General features: G+C 48.4%; 1 protein-coding gene across 9 annotated transcripts in view; it reads right to left on the bottom strand.

Annotated features, from left to right (window-relative positions):
- Positions 1–18,748, bottom strand: part of ralgapa1 (Ral GTPase activating protein catalytic subunit alpha 1) — a 32,776-nt gene extending 14,028 nt beyond the window's left edge. For 5 of the 9 annotated variants that reach the window (XM_061301271.1, XM_061301261.1, XM_061301263.1 and 2 more), the window contains exons 1-39: positions 18,229–18,748; positions 17,117–17,227; positions 16,907–16,956; positions 16,736–16,793; positions 16,617–16,660; positions 16,324–16,501; positions 16,029–16,144; positions 15,646–15,784; positions 15,364–15,572; positions 14,924–15,241; positions 14,638–14,808; positions 14,307–14,378; positions 14,087–14,235; positions 13,876–13,999; positions 13,615–13,761; positions 13,435–13,525; positions 13,175–13,339; positions 12,617–12,766; positions 10,407–12,158; positions 8,404–8,528; positions 8,045–8,279; positions 7,710–7,877; positions 7,457–7,621; positions 7,159–7,352; positions 6,984–7,082; positions 6,720–6,875; positions 6,494–6,622; positions 6,254–6,379; positions 5,888–5,946; positions 5,617–5,725; positions 4,412–4,522; positions 4,276–4,344; positions 4,050–4,187; positions 3,746–3,929; positions 2,832–2,950; positions 2,520–2,639; positions 1,730–2,363; positions 1,538–1,653; positions 1,281–1,405 (exon numbers count right to left, since the gene is read on the bottom strand). In XM_061301271.1, coding sequence (XP_061157255.1) covers positions 1,281–1,405; positions 1,538–1,653; positions 1,730–2,363; positions 2,520–2,639; positions 2,832–2,950; positions 3,746–3,929; positions 4,050–4,187; positions 4,276–4,344; positions 4,412–4,522; positions 5,617–5,725; positions 5,888–5,946; positions 6,254–6,379; positions 6,494–6,622; positions 6,720–6,875; positions 6,984–7,082; positions 7,159–7,352; positions 7,457–7,621; positions 7,710–7,877; positions 8,045–8,279; positions 8,404–8,528; positions 10,407–12,158; positions 12,617–12,766; positions 13,175–13,339; positions 13,435–13,525; positions 13,615–13,761; positions 13,876–13,999; positions 14,087–14,235; positions 14,307–14,378; positions 14,638–14,808; positions 14,924–15,241; positions 15,364–15,572; positions 15,646–15,784; positions 16,029–16,144; positions 16,324–16,501; positions 16,617–16,660; positions 16,736–16,793; positions 16,907–16,956; positions 17,117–17,227; positions 18,229–18,334 — 7,331 coding nt within the window. In that variant the 5' untranslated portion in view covers positions 18,335–18,748. The remainder of the gene's footprint in view (positions 1–1,280; positions 1,406–1,537; positions 1,654–1,729; positions 2,364–2,519; positions 2,640–2,831; positions 2,951–3,745; positions 3,930–4,049; positions 4,188–4,275; positions 4,345–4,411; positions 4,523–5,616; positions 5,726–5,887; positions 5,947–6,253; positions 6,380–6,493; positions 6,623–6,719; positions 6,876–6,983; positions 7,083–7,158; positions 7,353–7,456; positions 7,622–7,709; positions 7,878–8,044; positions 8,280–8,403; positions 8,529–10,406; positions 12,159–12,616; positions 12,767–13,174; positions 13,340–13,434; positions 13,526–13,614; positions 13,762–13,875; positions 14,000–14,086; positions 14,236–14,306; positions 14,379–14,637; positions 14,809–14,923; positions 15,242–15,363; positions 15,573–15,645; positions 15,785–16,028; positions 16,145–16,323; positions 16,502–16,616; positions 16,661–16,735; positions 16,794–16,906; positions 16,957–17,116; positions 17,228–18,228) is intronic. The other 4 variants (XM_061301262.1, XM_061301269.1, XM_061301267.1 and 1 more) reach the window with 4 other exon arrangements.
- Positions 18,749–19,631: the final 883 nt, after the last annotated feature.

The raw sequence follows: 19,631 nt of genomic DNA, 5'->3' as shown, positions 1-19,631 counted from the left end.
TTGGCCAAAACATTGTCATCTGAAAAATCCAAACAAGCGCAAGATTGCACAAAAAAGCAACTTCTCCTATTGGAGAAGTTCTTCGCCAACGACAGTATTGCATGATCTCAACTTTCAGGGGCAAAATATACAAAGACAGAGACTCTATTTTTTATTCAAGACAAAAGTCTTTTCATGTAACCTGATAGACCCAGGGATCGTTCCAAATGTCCTGAGAAGATCTGCCCGCCTGCCTGCCTGCCTGCCGCCAATTTTAGCAGCACTGATCTCAAACCAGGACTGAAGCAGATGACGCTTGAAATGGACTCATAATGACACATCATTCATTTCTCTTTGAGAATGAGTGAGAAAAAAAACACAAGAGAAGAGCGAGCGAGCGAGAGAGAGCGAGAGAAAGCAAAGAGGCGGCAATTTGCTCTTTATTAAACTGATACGCGGTAATGGCCTCATTCTCTGCTCTCAAAGACTCCATTTACACTTTGGATTATTGAGTAAAAGAGACCAGACAAGACTGACGGGCTCTCACCATGGGCCAGTAATAATACATATATCTGAAGCAACATTTATTTATTTACAGTTTATCATTTGTTGTCACTAACATCTTCCATATTTGAGCTTAATTCTGGGTTTTTTTTTTCCCCCCTTACACACTTGTGCTTGGTGCATCCTGTTTTCCGGTTTGCTTTTCACCCTTACGATTGTCAGCCTCAAGCACCACCTTTTATTCCACCCCCAGATGGGTTGATTTCGATCAATGGCCTCCTAGGCTCATTACAACACGCACACACATGCACGCACAACACACGCACGCACGCACGCACGCACACACTGCGCGTTAAGAAGTCTATTGTGCCGGCTGAATGCAGACGGTGTAATTCTCTGGATAAAGAGCAATGAGCATCCATTAGCGGCCCAGACACATTTATACTGATACTTTAACATTGTGTAGTTAAGCCCGGAGTCACTGAGAAGAAAATTGATGCGGCGCTTGCTTGAATGCGGTGGCGGTGGCGGGGGAGGCGCATGGTGCCTAATTAGCAGCCATCTTTTTGAACTTAAGGCCTCATTCAAATTGAGCAAGGATAGAGAAAAGAGAAACAAAAGCAAGCCTTTTCGGCATAGGCTGGAAAGTAAAAGATAGTAAGGAACGTATGTATGCTCAAAGGCAACGACATATAAATATGCTCATCCTATTGTTTGGCTTTTGAAACACCTCCACCAAATTTCAAAAATGAATGTTCCTAATTGTCGACTTTGCCGCTCGATGAAGGTCATCTCACCTTTTCTCCCAGGAGTTGAGTCCCAGCACGTTGATGAGGAGTCTGCAGTAGTAGAAGGCCGACTGAGATGTCTGCGTCTCGGATTCGCACTGTTCCACTGCTCTCATGTTGAGCTCCTCGCCTCTCTGAAACACAATAGCAGATGAGGAGGAGGAAAAAAAATAAAAAATAACGACAATATCTCCCTGTTCTTCCAAACTGCCACCATGCATACAATTGATCAGAAGTAAGCAGCCGTTAATCTTTTCACCACGCACATGGAGCACAAACTCTCGCTCAGCGGCGCTTTGCTTCAAGATGGCGTTGATCACGTCGTTCTCCTGCTTCTCCGAAACGCACGCCGGTGGCGGGACCGGGATGTTGAGTGGCATTCCTGCCGGGGCAATTAGTGGAGATTAGCCAGCCGTGCATTCCTTTGGGCTGGGCGGGACGTGTGCGTTTCGGCCTACCTGCCCTCTGTAGACACTCGGGACTTGAGTATCCGAGGTACTGCAGCATTTCATCCAGAGCGTCATCTCCATCCCTCAGGGTATCCCATGCTGGAACCAGCTCCCGGCAAAGCCGTTTTGCCAGCGGTGGAGCCAGAAGCTGCTCAAAGCCCACCTCGCCACCTACGACGTGTTCCTTGTTCCCTTCCGCCTGCCTCTCATCTTCCTCTTCTCCTCCACCTCTTTGTAGTCGCACAGTCTCTTCTTCTTCTTCTTCAGAGACATTGCTCACCTCTTTCTCCTCCTCCTCGTCCTCCGCCTCCATCTCTGCCTCCAGCTCAGGACTTTGAGCTTCGTTTGCATTTCCTCGCTCCTCTGACTCTTCTTGATGGTCTTCTTGGCTGCCTTCATTTCGCTCCTCTGGGATCTTTTTGGTGGGGCTCCGTAGATGGAGACTGGCGCTATGGGGGGATTGTGTGTGTGTGGAGATTGCGTGCGCAGGGCTGCTCGGGGAGCAGAGCGGAGGCCCGTAGAGGACGGCCGAGTCCCAGGAGTGCTTTCCTGCCACGTCCCGAATAATAACGCGAACACAAGCAGGAGCGGAGGACAAACCAGCTGTCATTCCGCCTCCCGGTACGCCGGACTCTGAGCGAATCTGGAGAAGACGAAATGGGTAAAATAGAAAAGCTTCATTGCGCTTGCATCGAGTTAGGAAACATGTTAAAGAACACCAGCAATGCCAGGGAAAGCGTGTGCCGTGCCGTGCCGTGCCGTGCGAGTCCATTTGGCATCAGAAAGTTGAAAAAGTTACCTGAAGCACTGAGAGCAGCGTGGAGCCATTTAACGACAGGAACTGTAGATTTGGCGAGTGGAAGAGTTCAGGGCCGAGATCGGCACTCTCGCAGTATGGGTTGTCCTGGTTTTCACACACCTAGAAGTGAATGGTAAACAAATTGCAGAAAGAGAAATGTTCGGACATATATTCTCATTGGAGAAAATACACGCAGCCCTGGTGTGCCACCATTTGAAAATACTGTACTACACTTTTGACATTTTCTCTTGGAATCCTGACCACTTTTCCCGCCTCGGTCAATGTGGACTCTTGCAAATAAATGAACAGTACCTGGCTGGAGAGAGTAGCGGGCCCTCCAGACATTGGGTAATGCCCCAGATGGTTGACAAGGTGGGTGATAACAGTCCTGGCTGCAATGGAAACCAGACCCTGCTGGATACGACTACGGACTACAGAGAGAAGACGAGGAGAAAAAAAAAAAAAAAAACAGAAGGGTCAGATCTGAAAGTGTGTGAAACATTTGTAAAGTTATCAACGGTGTGCTTTCTAAACACATTCGAAAATAAACACTGTTGTGTGTGTGTGTACAGTAAGAGGATGAGTGGACAGCTGTAACACCGGTCGGTGTGCCTGCCACTACAGCTGGCCCACCCGAGAAGAGGGGGACAGCGGAGCGACAGCTTGCGGACTTTCGCACCTCTGCCCACTTAGGTCCCCGGCAATCCCGGCAAGTCCAGACATTGAGGCCTCGGGGCCAAGCGTCTGTTCGTTTTCCGAGCAGCAGCTCGGTTAAGGGCATGCATGGGACCTCTGGGTGCTCTCTACCTTGGATCCAATGTTGGGCAAAATTGAATACATTAGATATTGCTAGTTACTTGGATTTATTTTCTTAACATAAGTATTGGAAGAGACATTTGGTCCAGTAAATCCCAAAAATCCCAGAGTGGCCACCATAAATCCCATTTGAATTTGTCACGGGGCCTAACGACAGCTCCGCTCTGTCCAAGCGGTGCTCGTCGATACCGTTTGCCATCCTGCCCCCGGCCGGCCATCGGGAATGTGTTGCCACGTCTTAGGCTGCCCTGAGGGGAGTAGCAGCCCCTGGAGGATCCACAGGACGTGCAACTGGCTCCTGAAAGATGCCCAGCACAATTCCCTGCTCCTACAACATACACGGCCCGCTCCCGATCCACTGAATTTGGATTCTAAACAAAGATCCGTATTTTGGGAGCTCCATCAAATACCTTCAGTGACAGGCTGGAGTTTGCCGGAGCGCTCAGATTCGGGACTGTGCAGCGGTTCAGGCTCTCGAAGGCTCTCTAACGGCAAAAAGGGATCGTAGTCTGAACTGGACAGATCTGACAGCTGCAGTGGATAATACTTGGGGCTGCTGAAGGACTGCGCTCCATACACACAGCCGTGCAAGACCTGGAGAGGGAGAAGAAAACGTTGACTTTGCTAAAGGTATTTGTGAGGATGCAGCAAGTCAAGTCAAGTCAAGTTTATTTGTATAGCCCTAAATCACAAGCAGTCTCAGATCATGCATACCTTATAAATGCAGCTGAGCAGGGTCTTTGGCGGCTGGTCCTTATCCGGGGGGCTGCGGGTTTGAACAGCTTGAAGGAGAGTCTTTGGAGGGAGAGCCATCACCCAATCCAACAGACACAACAGGAGGGACACAACCAGCTGCACGAGACGTGGTCTTCAGGTTGGATTGTTTAGAACAAAATAAAAAGCATTACATGGAAATGTGCAGTGTGTGTGTTGGCGCTACCCTCTTATCCAGCTCGTGAGGCGAGGACTCGGTTGTGGGTAGCAGGTGCGTTATGGTGGCAATCAGAATCTGGGAAAGAACAACAACGTCAGACCAATGACAACGGATTGGGATGGGTGGAAATCATTTGTCTCACCTCTACTATCTTCTTTGGAGCGTCAGGGGGAAAGTTCTGAAGATGATCCACGTAACTGATCAAAAGGTGAAGAATGTCTGAGGCCACCAGTGCAACATTCTTGTTGGAGTACTGGGGGTGGGAGAAAAAAAGTCACTTTGTGTCAATAGAATAATTTTAGGATTAGACTATTTACGACATGCCGCATACATCGTCATAATGCATTCAAATTAAGAACAGCGTTCAAGTGAAAATATTGTGATCGAAAACTTTCATTAGCGGGAATTTGCATAGTCTCTAAAGAGGATTATCATTGACAAAAAAATCCCTTCAGATCAAAGGATGTATTCAGACGAGAACCAACGCAAGTGGCACTGCATGGAAATATGACAACAATCCCTCAAGCTTTATCCGCTTGTGTGTGACAGCGTGCGATAGTGTGCCCACGGCAGCGGGAAGGCAAAAGTAGACAAGATGTGTGCGCGCGATAGCGTTAAGTGTGTTTGGAACAGAGCTTGCAGCGCGCCCCCTGGATGGGCCTCCTATCTGAAGGAGGACCAAACATATTGACAGTCCAAGGTTTGCTCCCAGAACTAAGTGAATGCAAGTGTGTTCCGCAGCACTGGCTCCACTCGACTATTGGCTTCCGATACACAAGCGAGGGATTCCAAGGTGGAAAAGGTGTGTGTGTGTGTGTGTGTGTGCGTGCGTGTCTGAGTCCACTTGGCTGCGGATGACACGGGTGCAAATTTGGACAGCGTCTCTCCCAATGCACAGGCTTCCCAGCCTGGTGGGCTGAAACACAACAGTCTCAGATGGTCTCGTCTCTACGGAGCGACTGAGGCAGGTTCACCGACCGGCACACGCACAAAGAAAATCCATTTCCCATCATACCTTGGCTCCGTGCATGTTAAATCCACAGACAAACCAGGTGCTCAGTGCGCAGCCAGAGCTTTGGTGCAATTCAATGACCTTCACTTTGATTTTCATACATTGTAATATGTCGCAGCCCGTTTGCACAACTCAAGTCCAATTCTCTAAGCAATCATTACAAGACAGCGAGCAAGTGCATGATGGCTGGCTCAACTCTACACCAAAGTGAAAAGACAAATATTGCCATCACGCACTTTGACTAGATGATGTTCATTTTACTGACCAAAATTGTACTTGGTGGTTCAAGGGGGGGGGGGGGGGGAGAAAACCAAAAAGCGCAAATGACGACTGACCTTTAGAGTAACACAGATGACATTCAGAGCATCATTAATTTGTGGATGTTGAGTGCCACGAGCCAACTCCTCAGATAGCCAGATCCCCAGACAGCACAAAGCCACACACCTAACAAGTCAAAATCAAACACGGCGCGTTATCTGCCGAGAGATGACAAAATACGCTGCCAAACATTAGAAGACAATGTAGTTCCGATGAAACCCGCCGCTTAGCTAGCGTATGTTTGTTTTCCCGCTATGCCTCAATTGGCATTATAAAAGGCATATTTACCTCGCAGGAGCAGAGGGTTCATCCCTGGCAGAGGTCATTATCGTTTTGATAATGTGCTCCTGGAAAAACAAAGCACGAGAGAAACATGTCATTGGTGAAGATCAGTTGATGTCGACCCATTAGTAAAGTAACATGACCAATCGGGGCAAATAAAAGCGCTCCCTGTCCCTCGGAGATAATGGCTGCTTAGCGATTCAAAACGTTTCCGCCTCGTCCGGAAACACCGAGCAAGCCTGAGACGCTGCCGTGCATGACAAGAGCAGTTTACGAGGCCGCAAACAACAACATTACGGCCATTGTCAAAAGAATGACTGATGAGACACCGGTGCAGAGAGGACCACGTGCAGCTTTGCACTCTTGCTTTACCTTCACGTCGGGGAACATGGTAAGCGCCACGTCGGCTGTGGTGGGGTGAAGTGCGGGGAGCTCCCCGTAGAAGTTGGGGAAGCACACGAGGGATCCCAGAAGGATCTGGGCTTCCACTCTCGGAGCCTTGACAGGAAGAAGACAATAAGTATGGATCATGGATTGATTATATGGCAACGGTCAGGCAGAAATCTCCCATTTTGCAGACATGTTTTTTCAATACTATGACAAAGTCATTACGTTTAACGATGAGCAAGAGGTGACTCTTGAAGCCGCGATGATAAAGTCAAGAATCAACATGGTGGCTCCGGGCAGGCCAATACTGAAAAACCTGGGACTGCAGTGCTTGATGATGGTGTTGACAATGTCCTACATTGAAGAAGAAAGAAAAGCAGTTTGCGGTGGTCGCATCGTCTTGCGTCTACGCTGCTACTTTTCAAAACGTCAATTCAAAGGTCTGCTGGACCTGGTCTTGGTGCAGCAGTCCTTGGTGCATAATGTTGTAGAAGTGAGTGAGAAAGTCAGTGTTTGGGGACACATCTTGGCGTCTCTTCATAATCCTGCAGATCAGCTTATAGGCATGAAGCTTTCCCTGTTTGTAGCGCTCCGTCAGCATGGTGGCCTGGGTCGAGATATAGCCGTAAAAACAGACATAAGCCGCTTCAGCTGCATTTGATCAACTCCTAGCCATACGCAACTGGCTGTTGTTGTGAACTTGAGCCTTGCTTACCTTAAAGAGCCATGGCGTGAGGATTCGAAGAGGCGGGATCAGAACCGGAGGTGGGGGAGAGGACTGGTTGTCGTGGGAAATGCCCAAATTATCTCGGATCTGAAAGAATTCAACAATCACATTGAGAGGAGAGCTCCTTCTGGGTGCCGTGTGACTTCCGAGTCTGCGTCCACACCTTTGCGAGGTTCTGCCACAGTTCGCACAGGTAGTCAAAGACCTGAGCATGGATCTCTGGGTCTTTGATGCTATTCACATCTCCCAAGATACCCAGCATTCTCCGCCACATTACTGTAGCAACATCTGCGTGCCATCCGGTGAGGGAGCCACCTGCCATCACGCTACAGTCCTCACCGGGGAACTCGGTGGTTTCTAGCAACGAGCCAATCCGTCATCAATCGTTCGTTCGTTCGTTCGTGACGCCACATCAAAGAAAAACAACGTTCCCTGACGTGTGCGCGAGCGAGGAGGGTTACCGAGATCATCGGGAGTCTGCAGCACCGAGTTGTGGAGTTTTTGATCCAGCTGCAAGTGCGCGCGTGAGTGAGCGCGAGCAATGGGCTCTGCCGTCAGCGTGGCCGGAGAAGGCGTCTGTGAACGAGAGCCCCCGAGAGAGTGCATGGGAGAGGCGCTCTCGGAACCTGGACATCAAGACAAACAATGAGCTGCTTGATGTCAACCGATTAGAGCAGTTGCCTCTTTGAACCATAAAGGAGTGCGCAAACAAACCAGTGACGGTGACCGTGTGGCTGAGGCTACTGGTCTCGGAGTCAATATGGAGCGTGGTCAAACTTGCCACTTCATGCTCATCGCAAGCAACACCACCTTCCAGGCTGTCCTGGTCCAATGAGCTTCCTCCATCTCCACCACCAAAGGGTTCCGAATTAAATGCAAAATCTATTCAAAGGGAAAGTGGAATGCAGAAGCGTTCGAGGTTGAAGATGAAACATTTCCACTGGACGTACGGCAGCAATGTCAAATCAAATAGATGAATTTTAAAGCTGCTCTTTTGAGGTAACCATCGCTCAATTCCTTTTTCCGATATTGACACGGTAGGCACTCACTCTCAAACTTGCACGCGGGGTACTGAAAAGCATTAAATGAGTCCGATTGGCTGTCGGAGCTGACAACATCCGAGCCGCTGGCACTGGCCGGAGATGTCCACTCTGAAGGAACCCCTGGATCATCAATAGGTCTCAGGTCATCTGGGGCTCGAGATCCAGGACTCTGGGCAGCCTCGAGTAGCTCCGGCAGGTCCTGCGGAACTTCTAGACTGCCCGGGCTGCTGCCACGCCGCTCCTAAAGAGAGGGATGGATAGATAACTGGGATCATCGTGACACCTTGAGCAAATCAAACAGAAAGGGGACTCGCTTCACATTGCAATGTGACACAGACTGTACATGTGCACTTTAGGCTACTGACCACTGTTCCTTTCGCTCGAAGTCTTTCCTGGATGAACTCGTCCATGAGATCAGAGAAATTAGGATTGCTATTTCCAACATCAGTGGAGACGGGACGTGCCTTCTGTGGCACCTCCTCTTTGTTGGCTACACAGAAAGAAAGAAAGCAAAATTGAAACTTAACACTCATTAACACTCTGGAAACAATGACTATTATGTGGCTAATATTGACTAGCACAGTGTCTGGTGTGTTGTGGTGGAGGAAAAAGAATGCAATCGTTACCTCATGCCAAATTTGCAGAATGCTAACTAGCGTATGTAGTATATGTACGAGAGGCCCTCGAGGAAGTGAATGGTCGAGCAATTGTTAAAAATAAGCCACGACGCACGCAGCAAGCAAATCCACCAGAGAGGCAATGCAGTTAATACACACCACCATGCACAAAAAGCAAGCTGCCTACTGTCAACTTTGCGCCCATGACTACCAATTGGGGTCATTTCAAAATACAAATGGCGACATTATTATCAAGCCACTCTTTTGATTTCTGCAAGGCTCCGGATAAGCAAACTTAACCAACGCAGGTAGTGCTAATGTGCTCTGTGCTAATGGTCCTGATCATTTCAATCAGTGTTGGAAAAGGGTAACACAGACAACAGGCTGGACAGGGGCTCTCGAGGACCGTTGGAAATTTGAGAATAAAGACTTGGCATATAGCTAGCGTCTTTTGGAAAGGTTTCTTTTTAACAGCTATCCATCAAGGCCGACCGACTATTAAGTCACACGATAAACACAAAGTGTTTGGTGGCTCTTCGGCAACAAAGTCACCGACAGTTTTGCTTTCGCCCTTATCTTCTATATATTAGCCACAGACTATGGGGAAAATATTCGAGTAGTAGCCAACGAAATGTGAATATTAGCGTATTGAGTCATGCAAATGTTTAGTGCAATGATGCTTTCAGTTCGAGCGGACGCCTTAAGAACCATCAGAAGCCACAGAATTGAACAGACACAAGGGCCAAACAAACAGCCATACAACGGACCAGAAAAACAAAAACACATGTGGACCATGTATTTAGCCGGTGGACTATTTGGTCAAAACAAAACTCACTGTGGCATCATGCACACGAGCAACCGAACAAATGGATAGATTAAGGCCGGAAAAAATGGTGGGCACAAATAAGCAAGGACTACGCGGATATGAACCAAAGAACGTAAATGTGGCATCATGGTCATTTGTACTGCGCTCAAATGTACTGGCAAATCGGAGAAGGAAGGAATGGTGACCTTGCAATTATGAAAAAAGGGATTAGAAAGTACAATTAACCAGCTGCTCTGAAAATAAAATACAGAGCAACAAAATGTTAGATTTATGCTGCAATCTAGTGGTTCAAGAGGGAAACTACAAAAAGATGCTATGACGACTGATTATTATCATTAAGATTATTATTGAAGCAGATCTCATTTAACCCTACTTTAACTGATACAAATTATTTTGGCATCCAAACATATTGTAAAAATAGAGAAAAAATGGTAGGATTTATAATGGGTTTTTTTTGGGGGGGGGGGGACTGTTGGTTTCTTCGGTGGAGCTGAGGCAGTCCCGGAAGGAGGTGAGGTGGGCACAAGGAGGTTACATGCATTTTTACGGCGAGCAAGGGGGGGGGGGGGGGGGGGTAGGAAAGGAGGACATCAGAATCCCACAACCCTTAGAAGGAGGACAGTAAGAGGCGGAGAGAGCCTCTCAGATAGGGGAACAGGTTATGGGAGGAGAAGGGGTCTTCAGTAGGTGGCGGCAGGCTGGAGGAGGGGGCTCACGTTCAAGAGGAAACACTTTCAGTCCAGCAGCAAGATGATGAGTTTTCAGCCAAAAAAAAAAAAAAAAAGTCATTCCGTCATAACAAACCAGTTAAACAGCCACAAAGGAAAATATGATGTTTGTGTTTTGTGAGTATCTGTCTTGTCCACTGGTGTTGTTGGACTGCTGTCGAGCCCGTGCTGAGCACTTTGTCCGCTGCGATCCTCACCTGGCGTGGTCGACTTTCGTCCAAAGTAGCCCAGGACATGGGAGTAGAGGTCTCTTAGCGAAGCATCACCCATTGCGGGCCGCCCTTGCCGCTGCGGCGACGAACCTTGGGACGACCCCTGACCTCGGGGCTTGGTGGACAAAGCGTGAACCACCGTCTTATACACCCCACCGAGAAGAGCCCCTTGGTGGTGGCGGGAAACGGAGCTGCCGGGCTCCTGGGAGCGAGAACGGGAAGCCCGGGAACGTAAGGCGGAGCGTCCCAATCGGCCTCGCACGCCAGAACCGCTGGTTATGACCTCAAAGTGGGTCTCGGACACCGAAGTGGATCCGGCCGGATGCTGACGTTTGTCCTTGTCCCCTGCTCCGGTGCCAGTCCTGTTCTCCGTGTCCCCAACACCTGCTGTCCCGGCCACATCTAGCGGCAGTCTCTCGTGGCCCCCGGCTTTGTGAGCCATGGCAGCCAACTTACCTGAAGTGCCTGCCGCTCCCTGCTTCCCCGCTGTCCCGGCTGCCGGCCTTTCCCCGGCCGAGTGGCTATGAGTGTGAAAGTGGCTGAGGCGCCGCAGCCTGGCTTTCCAGTGGGCCTCTTTATTCTCCAGGGGGTTGTGGAACTGGACCGACTCAGTAGAAGGTCTGAAGCTCACATGGACGCCGCCCGAGGGATGCTTTTTGGCGTTACGGCTCATCTTGGGCTTGGCTGAGTCTTGGGGAGTTTGAATTGCTTCACTGGTCGATTGGGCCGTGTTAAGCTCCGCTCTAGTTGAAGAGGGCTTTTTAGTTGTGGCGGTGTCTGGATCATGGTTTTTGTCTCCTCCTCCTCCTCCTCCTCCCATTTCGCCCCAACAGTCGCCCTTTCCTTCCCAATCCGCTCCGTCCGTTGTGTTTCCTCCACCTACTACGACCACTTGCCCTTTGCCTTTCTCCTCGTCGTGTCCTTGGAGGTTCCCTTTCATACCAAGCGAGGGCCACTGACACTGCATTTCCAGACACTCGTAGATGCTCCGCTGCTCTGGCGCAATCTCCTCCGCCGAGTCCACGCTAGCGTGTCGAACTGAATTACTTACCTGCCTATCTTCCTTGGAAATCTGTCTGTCAACAACCTTTTGCACCTCTCGGCCGGATTGGGTTTCCCCGGGAGGCGTGTCGCTTTTCACGTTCGCCACGGACGTTTGTATGTCGTTTTCGAACGCGAGACTCGCCGCCAATTTCGCTGCCTCGTTTCTCTCGGCCGCTTTGTGAGTGAGATAGTGGCGAATTGAGGAGAATAGATCATCCTCGTTTGTTAGAGCATTCTCCTCTCCGTCGATCTCCTTCTCGGCGCTAAAGGCGGAATCCCAGTCGCTTATCCAATCGCAAGTGGAACCTCGGCTTTGAGAGCCGGCGTGGCCGCACTCGCTCGCGTGCTCTGAGGTTGAGGAAACGACACCATTGGGGAGAGAAAGCGGGGTAGGACAAGAGGAGTGGGAAGGACATGGGAGTGGCTCGCTATCGCTAGTAGGATCAGTGGGGTTTGGAATGCCACCGGGATCTCCCTGTGGGTCTTCACCTTTGACCCGCTCGGCGATAAAAGGCTCCATGATGTCAGAGGCGCTGCTGCTTCTCGCCAGCGACGAAGGGGCCGGGTTATCGGGCTCGCGAGCCGCTCCCTGGAACACCTGCGAACACGAGCTCTGAGGGTTCTCGTCGCTCTGGGAAGAATGGCGCATCCGAGATGGCCGCGATGTCAGTGTGATGGGCGGGTCCTCCAGGTCTGCCAAACAACAATGATCGTCGTGAGATGACATTTGTGTGATCAGTAGCACATTCAGAAATCGACAAAAGACAAGCAGGGGGGTTGTACATTTCAACCGGATCTACGGAAATGGAGAGGCATAAGCTAAACCCAACTGGAAGTCGTGGGGCCATTTGGAATTGCATTTGGTGCCATTCTGGGCCATTCGTGCAGGTCGTACTATACCGATCTAGAGAATTGGCCCGTTTCATCTTAAGATGTTTACGACGAAAAGGGAGTCAAAGCTCGAGATTCGACGTACACTGTCGCCGCAGTGACGGAAAGGGGAAAGGAACAAACGAGTGAAATGAGTCATTCTTGCTTGACTTGTGCAAAAGGGAGACATTGTTACACACAAGCATAGATTTGTTTTGACACGTGAGAAGACACGGCAGGCAGAAGAAGGCAGGCCATCAGAAAGTGCAAAGAAAGTCTACCTGCCAGCTGGTCGGCAAGGGGGGGTAGTAAAGGGTGGTGGTGGTGGTGAAGGAGGACAGGTGGAGGCGGAGCCAGAGCAGGAGCACTCTTGGCACTGCGGATAAAGGCTGAGGACAGCAGAGAGTCCCCTGTAGAACAGCTTCGGAGGGCTAAAGAGGGAAGGAAGGAGGAAGAAGAAGAAGATGTAGAAAAGAAGGGAAAGGGGGCAAGGAAAGTAGGACGAGAAATGAGGAAGGTGTTTGGGAACATCAACGCAAAGGGGCGGAAAGTGAGGCCAAGTGAAAGGGAAGGTGAGGGAGGGCGGGAGGGAGGCAGGCAGGGAGGAGTGAGCTAGGTGCGTGAAAATTGGGAGAGGCAGGTGACGGCCGCTATCTCTTCTGAAAAGCCCAGTAGAAAGTTAGAACAGGAGGACAAACACAAAGGCAAACTACCGCCAAGCTGTTTTGTCAAAAGGTGTTGGTTTCTTTTGGACCAATGACCAACAGATAGATGTCTGCGTAGGAATGTGAGCAGCCTTAACGTTTTGGTAGGATGCATTTCTCCTTCGCCAGACTCACCTACTGTCTTTTGGCGGACAATGCTGCGGGCCTTTTCGATGCCTGGCGAGCCAGCGGTGGTGGCACTGCGTTGTCTCATGGCGGCCGCCTGACCCGGTTGGTCTCGGCTCCAACCTTTAGAGAAGGAGCGATCCACTATCTGCCGCTGGCCTTCTGAACCTATACCTGAAGTATCGTGAGAAGACATTTGGCGGCATGCTCTTTAAGAACAAGGCCAGGAGAATGCTCTGAACAAAAAGGTCTGTCAGTGATAGACCAACCTTTTCCTTTGTGTTTCTTCTGCTTTTGCTCACTGAGCTTGTCCAGGGGGAGCTCATTCAAATCAACATTGTACAGGTTCCTGGCCAACACCTAAAGCGCAATGAAACACAGGGTTGAAGCGCAGCGCCAGTGTGGGAACACCGCCAGTTGAAGATTCTTCCAAACGGTTCTTCTTTCACCTTTGTGAGCGTCTCCATGGTGAGGGACCATTCGGTCACCAGCTCCTCCCAGCAGGTCAGAGAAGAGAGAACTGAGAGGAGGTCATCCCATAGTTCTCTGCTGATGTAGACGTTTAAATTCCCCTTAATCCAAGCGACAATCAACGTCTGCACACACAGAGAGAGAGAGAGAGCGAGAGAGGGATGAAAACTCATCTGCACCATTCAAGCACTGTTTTTTTCTGCGAGCCCCAGCAGCCCACGCCTGCTTCCCTCCCTAACCTGAAAGATGGGACCAGCCAGCCTTCCTGACAGTGTGTTGCACTTCTTGCCATGGGGCATAATGGAAGGGGGTCTCTTCATCACTGACTCTGTCACTCTCAACAGGACAAGTAAGATCTGCTCCCTACAAATAAACAGAGAAGCCGAACGAAGAATGATTACCCGTACGTTTTCTGCTTATTTGCAAGATCCCCCTCCTTTGTGTCATTACCATGTTTTCTGGTCCATGGTCTCGTGCATGACAAGGCTGCGGTAGATGTTTAAGACTCGCTTGCACATGTCCACGTGCTCCTCGAGAAGGAACTTGAGGTCGTTGGCCGGCTCCATTAAAAAAACATTGGAGGAATGGGTGATAAATACCTAGAGAGAAGACACAACACTTGGGATGTCAACTCCACTTCTACAACTGGGGAAGGAGGGATGCTCCTTACCTGTAGTGTCGTCTGAACTCCTGCATGAATGCTATACTCCAACAATTCACTATCAACCATTTGATTGATTCCCTTATGAGAGAAAACAGACAAAGGCAAGTTAAAAGAACATTCTACAAACACACGGTGTCAAATATTTGGCTTTTGCTTTGCCAATTGAGCCTTGCGCAATGTCACACATAAAGAAAAGAAGAGGTTTTTGTTTTGGGCTCATTGTTCTTGTACTATTTTACTCGACTTGAAAGGTGTGGAGTGAGTTGACAAAGTGAGAGAGAAAGTCCCTGGCAAAAAGGTATCGATCGGTGTGATCTGATTTGAGCCCATTTGTTACCTCCTCCTCTTTCTCTGAGCCTGTGTCCATACTATTGGCTGTTGCGATGGGATACGGGCCTTCCTCTGGCTCTTTCATAAATACTGGCTTGTCCTCCATGGAGATCCACTCCTGGTAAACACGGACCACTTTGCGCATTGCTGCAGCTTCACACATTGGAAGGAGAAAGGCCTGCAGAGGTAGCGAGAGAGGTGTCAACTCTTCCGACGTGGCAATGCACGCGCTACGTGAGGTTGAGCTCACGTCCGACGTGCTGAACTGGCGGGCCGAGCCATTGTTCCTTCACCTGTCTGAAGATCTCGGTGATGAAGTTGATGCTGGTTCTGGAGCTGGTCAGGACTCTTCGTACCACCTCCATGTCTGTCAGCTGCTCTTCATCTATCGAACACAGCGAGGAGGAGCTGGGCTCCCGCTCCGTCAACGTGGACGTGTTGGAGTGGCATTGTTCCGATTCCCCCATTGGGCCGCTACCGAGGCCCGCGCTGCCTCCCCCTGGACCGGATAAGCTGGCGCTCCCTTCAAGATGGTTGTCGGGCCGCAGTCCGGTGACACTGCCGTCCTCTGAGCTGCCGGCGGAGCGAGCGGCGAGCCCGGCTGCCGCTCGCTGTAGACGGATGAAAACCGAGTCTTGTCACGTCTCGCTTTGGTAAGTGTTTTGCGTCATTTTTCAAAAGTTAGCATCTAGGCCTCCATGATGGTTTCAACTTCCCTCGTGAGGTATATTACCTGTATGTTCTTGGGGATGTTTTCACCTTCTGTGCCCGGAATCAGTGTCTGCGTGTTGGGTCGCGGCTCGAGCCAAAAAGAAACCAGCCAGCGGATGAAGATAACGCGGGCTTGAAGAAAACTTTCCTTGGTGCAATAGAGAACTTCGCCACCGTCCTGCTCCCGGCGCACCACACTGTAATAGGGTTTCGGACGCACGGGAGGAACCTCTGAAAGGGAAAAAGGATGGCTTGATGCGTCGTCGCCCAGATTGAGCGGCTACCGAAGGCGTCGCTCACTGACCTAGTATGGGGTTGTAGAGACTGGTCTCCAAAGCAAAGTTGGGAAAGATGTGAGGAAGGTAACATTTCCTGAAGTGACCAAAGAGGAAGCTAAAGCCACGTTCGTGATTCTCTTTACAACGCCACTCCAGAGACTTGGCCTGGTTGGAAGACACAAACACAAAACGAGCGTTTGTTTTTGCGGAGTACACCAACAAAAATAGGCTCAGACGGAGAACGTCTCTTTTGTTTACGTAGCGCAGTGACAGCATGAGAACATGGAAGTTAGGAACTGCCCAAAAGGTTAGTAAGGCTTTATTTGTCTTCATGACAAACACTAGTTGGCAAATCCAGAAATGCCACATGGCGTGATTATGTTGTGTTAGTAAGAAATCATGAGAATACCTGGTTTACCATGTATTTCAGTAGTGCTTCCAAAAAGTACGCGGTAAGGTCCTCCTGGTTCTTGTCACCTGACTGGGGATGAACCAGTGGCGTGATCTCCTCTGGGGTTACTTGAGCTGAAAGGTGGAATTGAAAAAAAATCCGCAACCATTTTTGAAGTGACATCATTATCATATTATATTAAAAAAAAAAAAAAAATCAAGTGAGCTCTTTTCATACAGAGGAGCTTTTGATCCATATTCTCACACATACAATGCTCCATCTCAACACATGGAAGGAATTCCCTTCTACTCACTCTCAGTTAAGCTCAGCGGTGGGTTGATCAGAGTGTCCAAAGTACGTGGAGTCCCATGGCAGAGTGGAGCCGGGAAGCCAGGAATTAGGCAGGCAAACATACAGAGTTGCTCGCGTTGAGCATTACTCTGCAACGCCTGCATCCACAGCAGGAACAAGCGCACGCCTTCTCGACGGATCTGTGGCGCGCACCACAAAGCAAACCACTGAGTCTATTTTACTAGCAAAAGGAAGAGAGGAGAAAACAAGAGTACCGTAGTGGTCTTGATTTGGATTAACAAAGAAATCAAATACCTTTAAAGAGTTACCGGTGTGCAACAGCTTCTTCAAGATCAGCCCTGAAAAAGAAACGTGTCCAACAAATCATATGGTCACATTGAAAACATTTAGTGAAGGCTGCCTGCGTTTTTTACCGATGCTGTGAAACTGCCATCGGCTTTGGATTCTCTCTGGGAGGAGCTGGAGGATTTTCTGAAATAAGAGCAGAGAAAAGGCAGATTATCAACGCTTCTGTCATTATTTCCCCATAACATTGAAAAATCAGGACACATTATGAGCCCTCTAACAATATCTAAGAACTATACCTCGAAAATAAAGAGGATAGAGTCCAACTCCTCCCTCTGAGACTTGTGACCTAAAACATGGCAGCGGGAAGAAGAAGAAGAAAAACAATCATTTTAAACAGGTCTCGGTTTGAACACATTTGAATGCAAATGTTTCTTTTTAAGGATCCATAGGAAGACTGAATACGGACGGATGCAGGCCGCTTGCTTGACTCAGTGTCAATAACTCACCCTTTTGCTTGAGGCTAACCTCAATGGTGACAAAGTTCTCAAAGAAAACATAGTAGATATGGGAGTAGTTCAGGTCAAAGAACTGCTTCAGCTCTGGCGGCTCTGCATTCTCTGCAAAAGAATTAGCCACATAGAAAAATGCAACTCTTGATCCTTTTGCTTGAATCACTTAGAACATCCCAAACCAATAAGGTGGCCGCAAATAGTAGATCCTTGTTGTTAAAGAAGATGTTGCTAATGCACCCAAAGTGTTTGGCAACCACCAAAAAGAATGTAGGAAAAAATGCAGCAACAACAACAACAAGAGATGTAGTGGTCAGGGAAACTAACTTGTGAAGTATGTCATTAGTTTGCTGCAGTCAACCAGATAGCTTGTGGCCTCTGCCTCAACAAAGATTGACAATTTACTGCAGCGAGCGCAAAAGAGTTCCTTATCATATTTTGGGCTGGACACGATGATGAGTTCCCGGTGACAATCGTGTCAACGTGTACTAAGACATCTATCTTTCTGCCTAATGGATTGTGCCACATGTGCCGAATGTGTGCTTGCTTGTGTTATGTGGTCTTGTATTCCCAAAACAGCAAGGAGACACACCCCTGTGCCCAGAGAGGGAGAGACTGACTCACTTAACAATGGAAAGAGGAAATTGAGCTACCGTGCAGGACATGGAGAGGAAATGCTAAGATTGTTTTCATCTGCAAGTTGAGGGTGTGTACCTCACATATGTGGGAAACACTGGGACGCGCATGCCATTAACATGTTCCACTTGACTGACTCTTCCAAACATACCAAACAAGTCACCTTGTTAACTGTGATGCTAATCCAAATCAGACAAATGCAACAATTACACAAAGTACTGAAGCCAGCCCTAAACACACCATGTTTATTGATTGCATGTTATATATACTTGCAGCAACTAAAAGGAGCATCTTCTCTCAAACTTTTCTATTTTACCCGAACAATGTCCTCCTCTGAATTCATTGTAGTTAGCCAAATGGGTGATCTGCTCCACTCAATGATCTTCAAAGATGGGTAACTTTCCTACGACATTTCAAGAGTGTCACGTCGTAATGAACGTTAGCAGCTCATCAAGAATATTGAACTTACTTACCTATTACTATTCGGAGATGTTTGAGCCTCGTTAGGACGTCCTTCTTTGGATCCAACACTTTCTGTGTTGACTTTCTGACGTCCCCATGAGGCTTTTTGGAAAACATCCCTGAGGCTGGAGACTCCACGAGTCAATTTCACACAATGACAAAGCGCTAGCTCGAAAACGTAGCAATTTAGATAGCTTCGGCTAGCGTTAATCTTCCAATAATAACGAGCCAACGTCTCCTCCTGCCTAAACGCAATCACTCACACTATCGTTACGATTTTAGCATTGATCCGGCGGCGCCTTGCTAACCCGGGTCCAAATGGACACCGTTTATTTACACTAAGCCCCATAGTTGGTGGAACGCAATGGGTATAGCATCCGTCCATTGCATCTCCTTTCCGCAGCAGTCTGCAGACTGAAGGCTCATGCAACTACTGAGCTGAGCTGAGTTGAGCTAAGCTAGCTAGCTAGCTACCCAGCGCGCTCAGCGCCTCAGTCATAGGGGATCACTTAGAAAACATCATGGCGGAAAAGGGAGGGGGCAACAACATAAAGGATAAGGGATACATTCAAAAAGAAACACACTCGTTACTCGGTTTATTGTGGATATGTATGTGTATTGCAAAGAAATGCAAAATATTTTACGCCGGAGACAAAAATGTCATTTTTACACGCACTCAAATAGATCGCCTTTCAAGCGCCTCGAGGCAGTGTTGAACTCTGGGTAATGTAGTAAAAACGGGCATTTGCAGCGCTGTCGACGCGTCGTGAGTTTCATCGGAAAACTACATTTCCCAACATTTTTAAGTTTCTTCCAAAAGAGATTTGTTTTTAGCATTTCTTAGGCTCCCGGGAAGCTTTTTAGGGTAGGGAAAATACATTTTCTTTTATTTCCTAGAGTATTAACAGCGCTGGAACAAACCTCGATGGGTTTTTATGTTTAAGGGTCGTAAATTGCTATTTAAACATGCGTTGTATGCGTTTAGCAACAAGTTTTTCCGTTTACAGCTAGACGTGCTAAAGGCTAACATTGCGATCTGTTGTCGTGTTTGTTTTTTGCCAGCCACATAGTTTGGCGAGACTTGCAATATGTACGTATAAAGCGATATCAAGATTTTTATTATTAATTACGACAAGTTAGCTGGGTTATTTGTTCACAAAAAGTGCACGTCTGTATTAAAAATTAAACCAATGAGATCTATAGTTAGTTGGGATATTTTTAAAAGTACAAATCAGAATAAAAAAAAGACAAGATTCATGCTGTCCCCTGGGATATGTGTAAGCAAAAAACTACACAAAAAGAAAACCAAGATTTATATAGTTAGTTGGGCTTTTTGTAAACAGAAAAGATGACTGGGATATCTATAAACAACAAAACAAACGACACATCTGAACAACAACAACAAAAAACCCAA

Source organism: Syngnathus typhle, linkage group LG16 (genome assembly GCF_033458585.1).
Source record: "Syngnathus typhle isolate RoL2023-S1 ecotype Sweden linkage group LG16, RoL_Styp_1.0, whole genome shotgun sequence".
Classification (NCBI taxonomy): Eukaryota; Metazoa; Chordata; class Actinopteri; order Syngnathiformes; family Syngnathidae; genus Syngnathus; species Syngnathus typhle.
The sequence above is the reverse complement of the archived record's forward strand: the minus strand, read 5'-3'. Positions and strand labels throughout refer to the sequence as shown.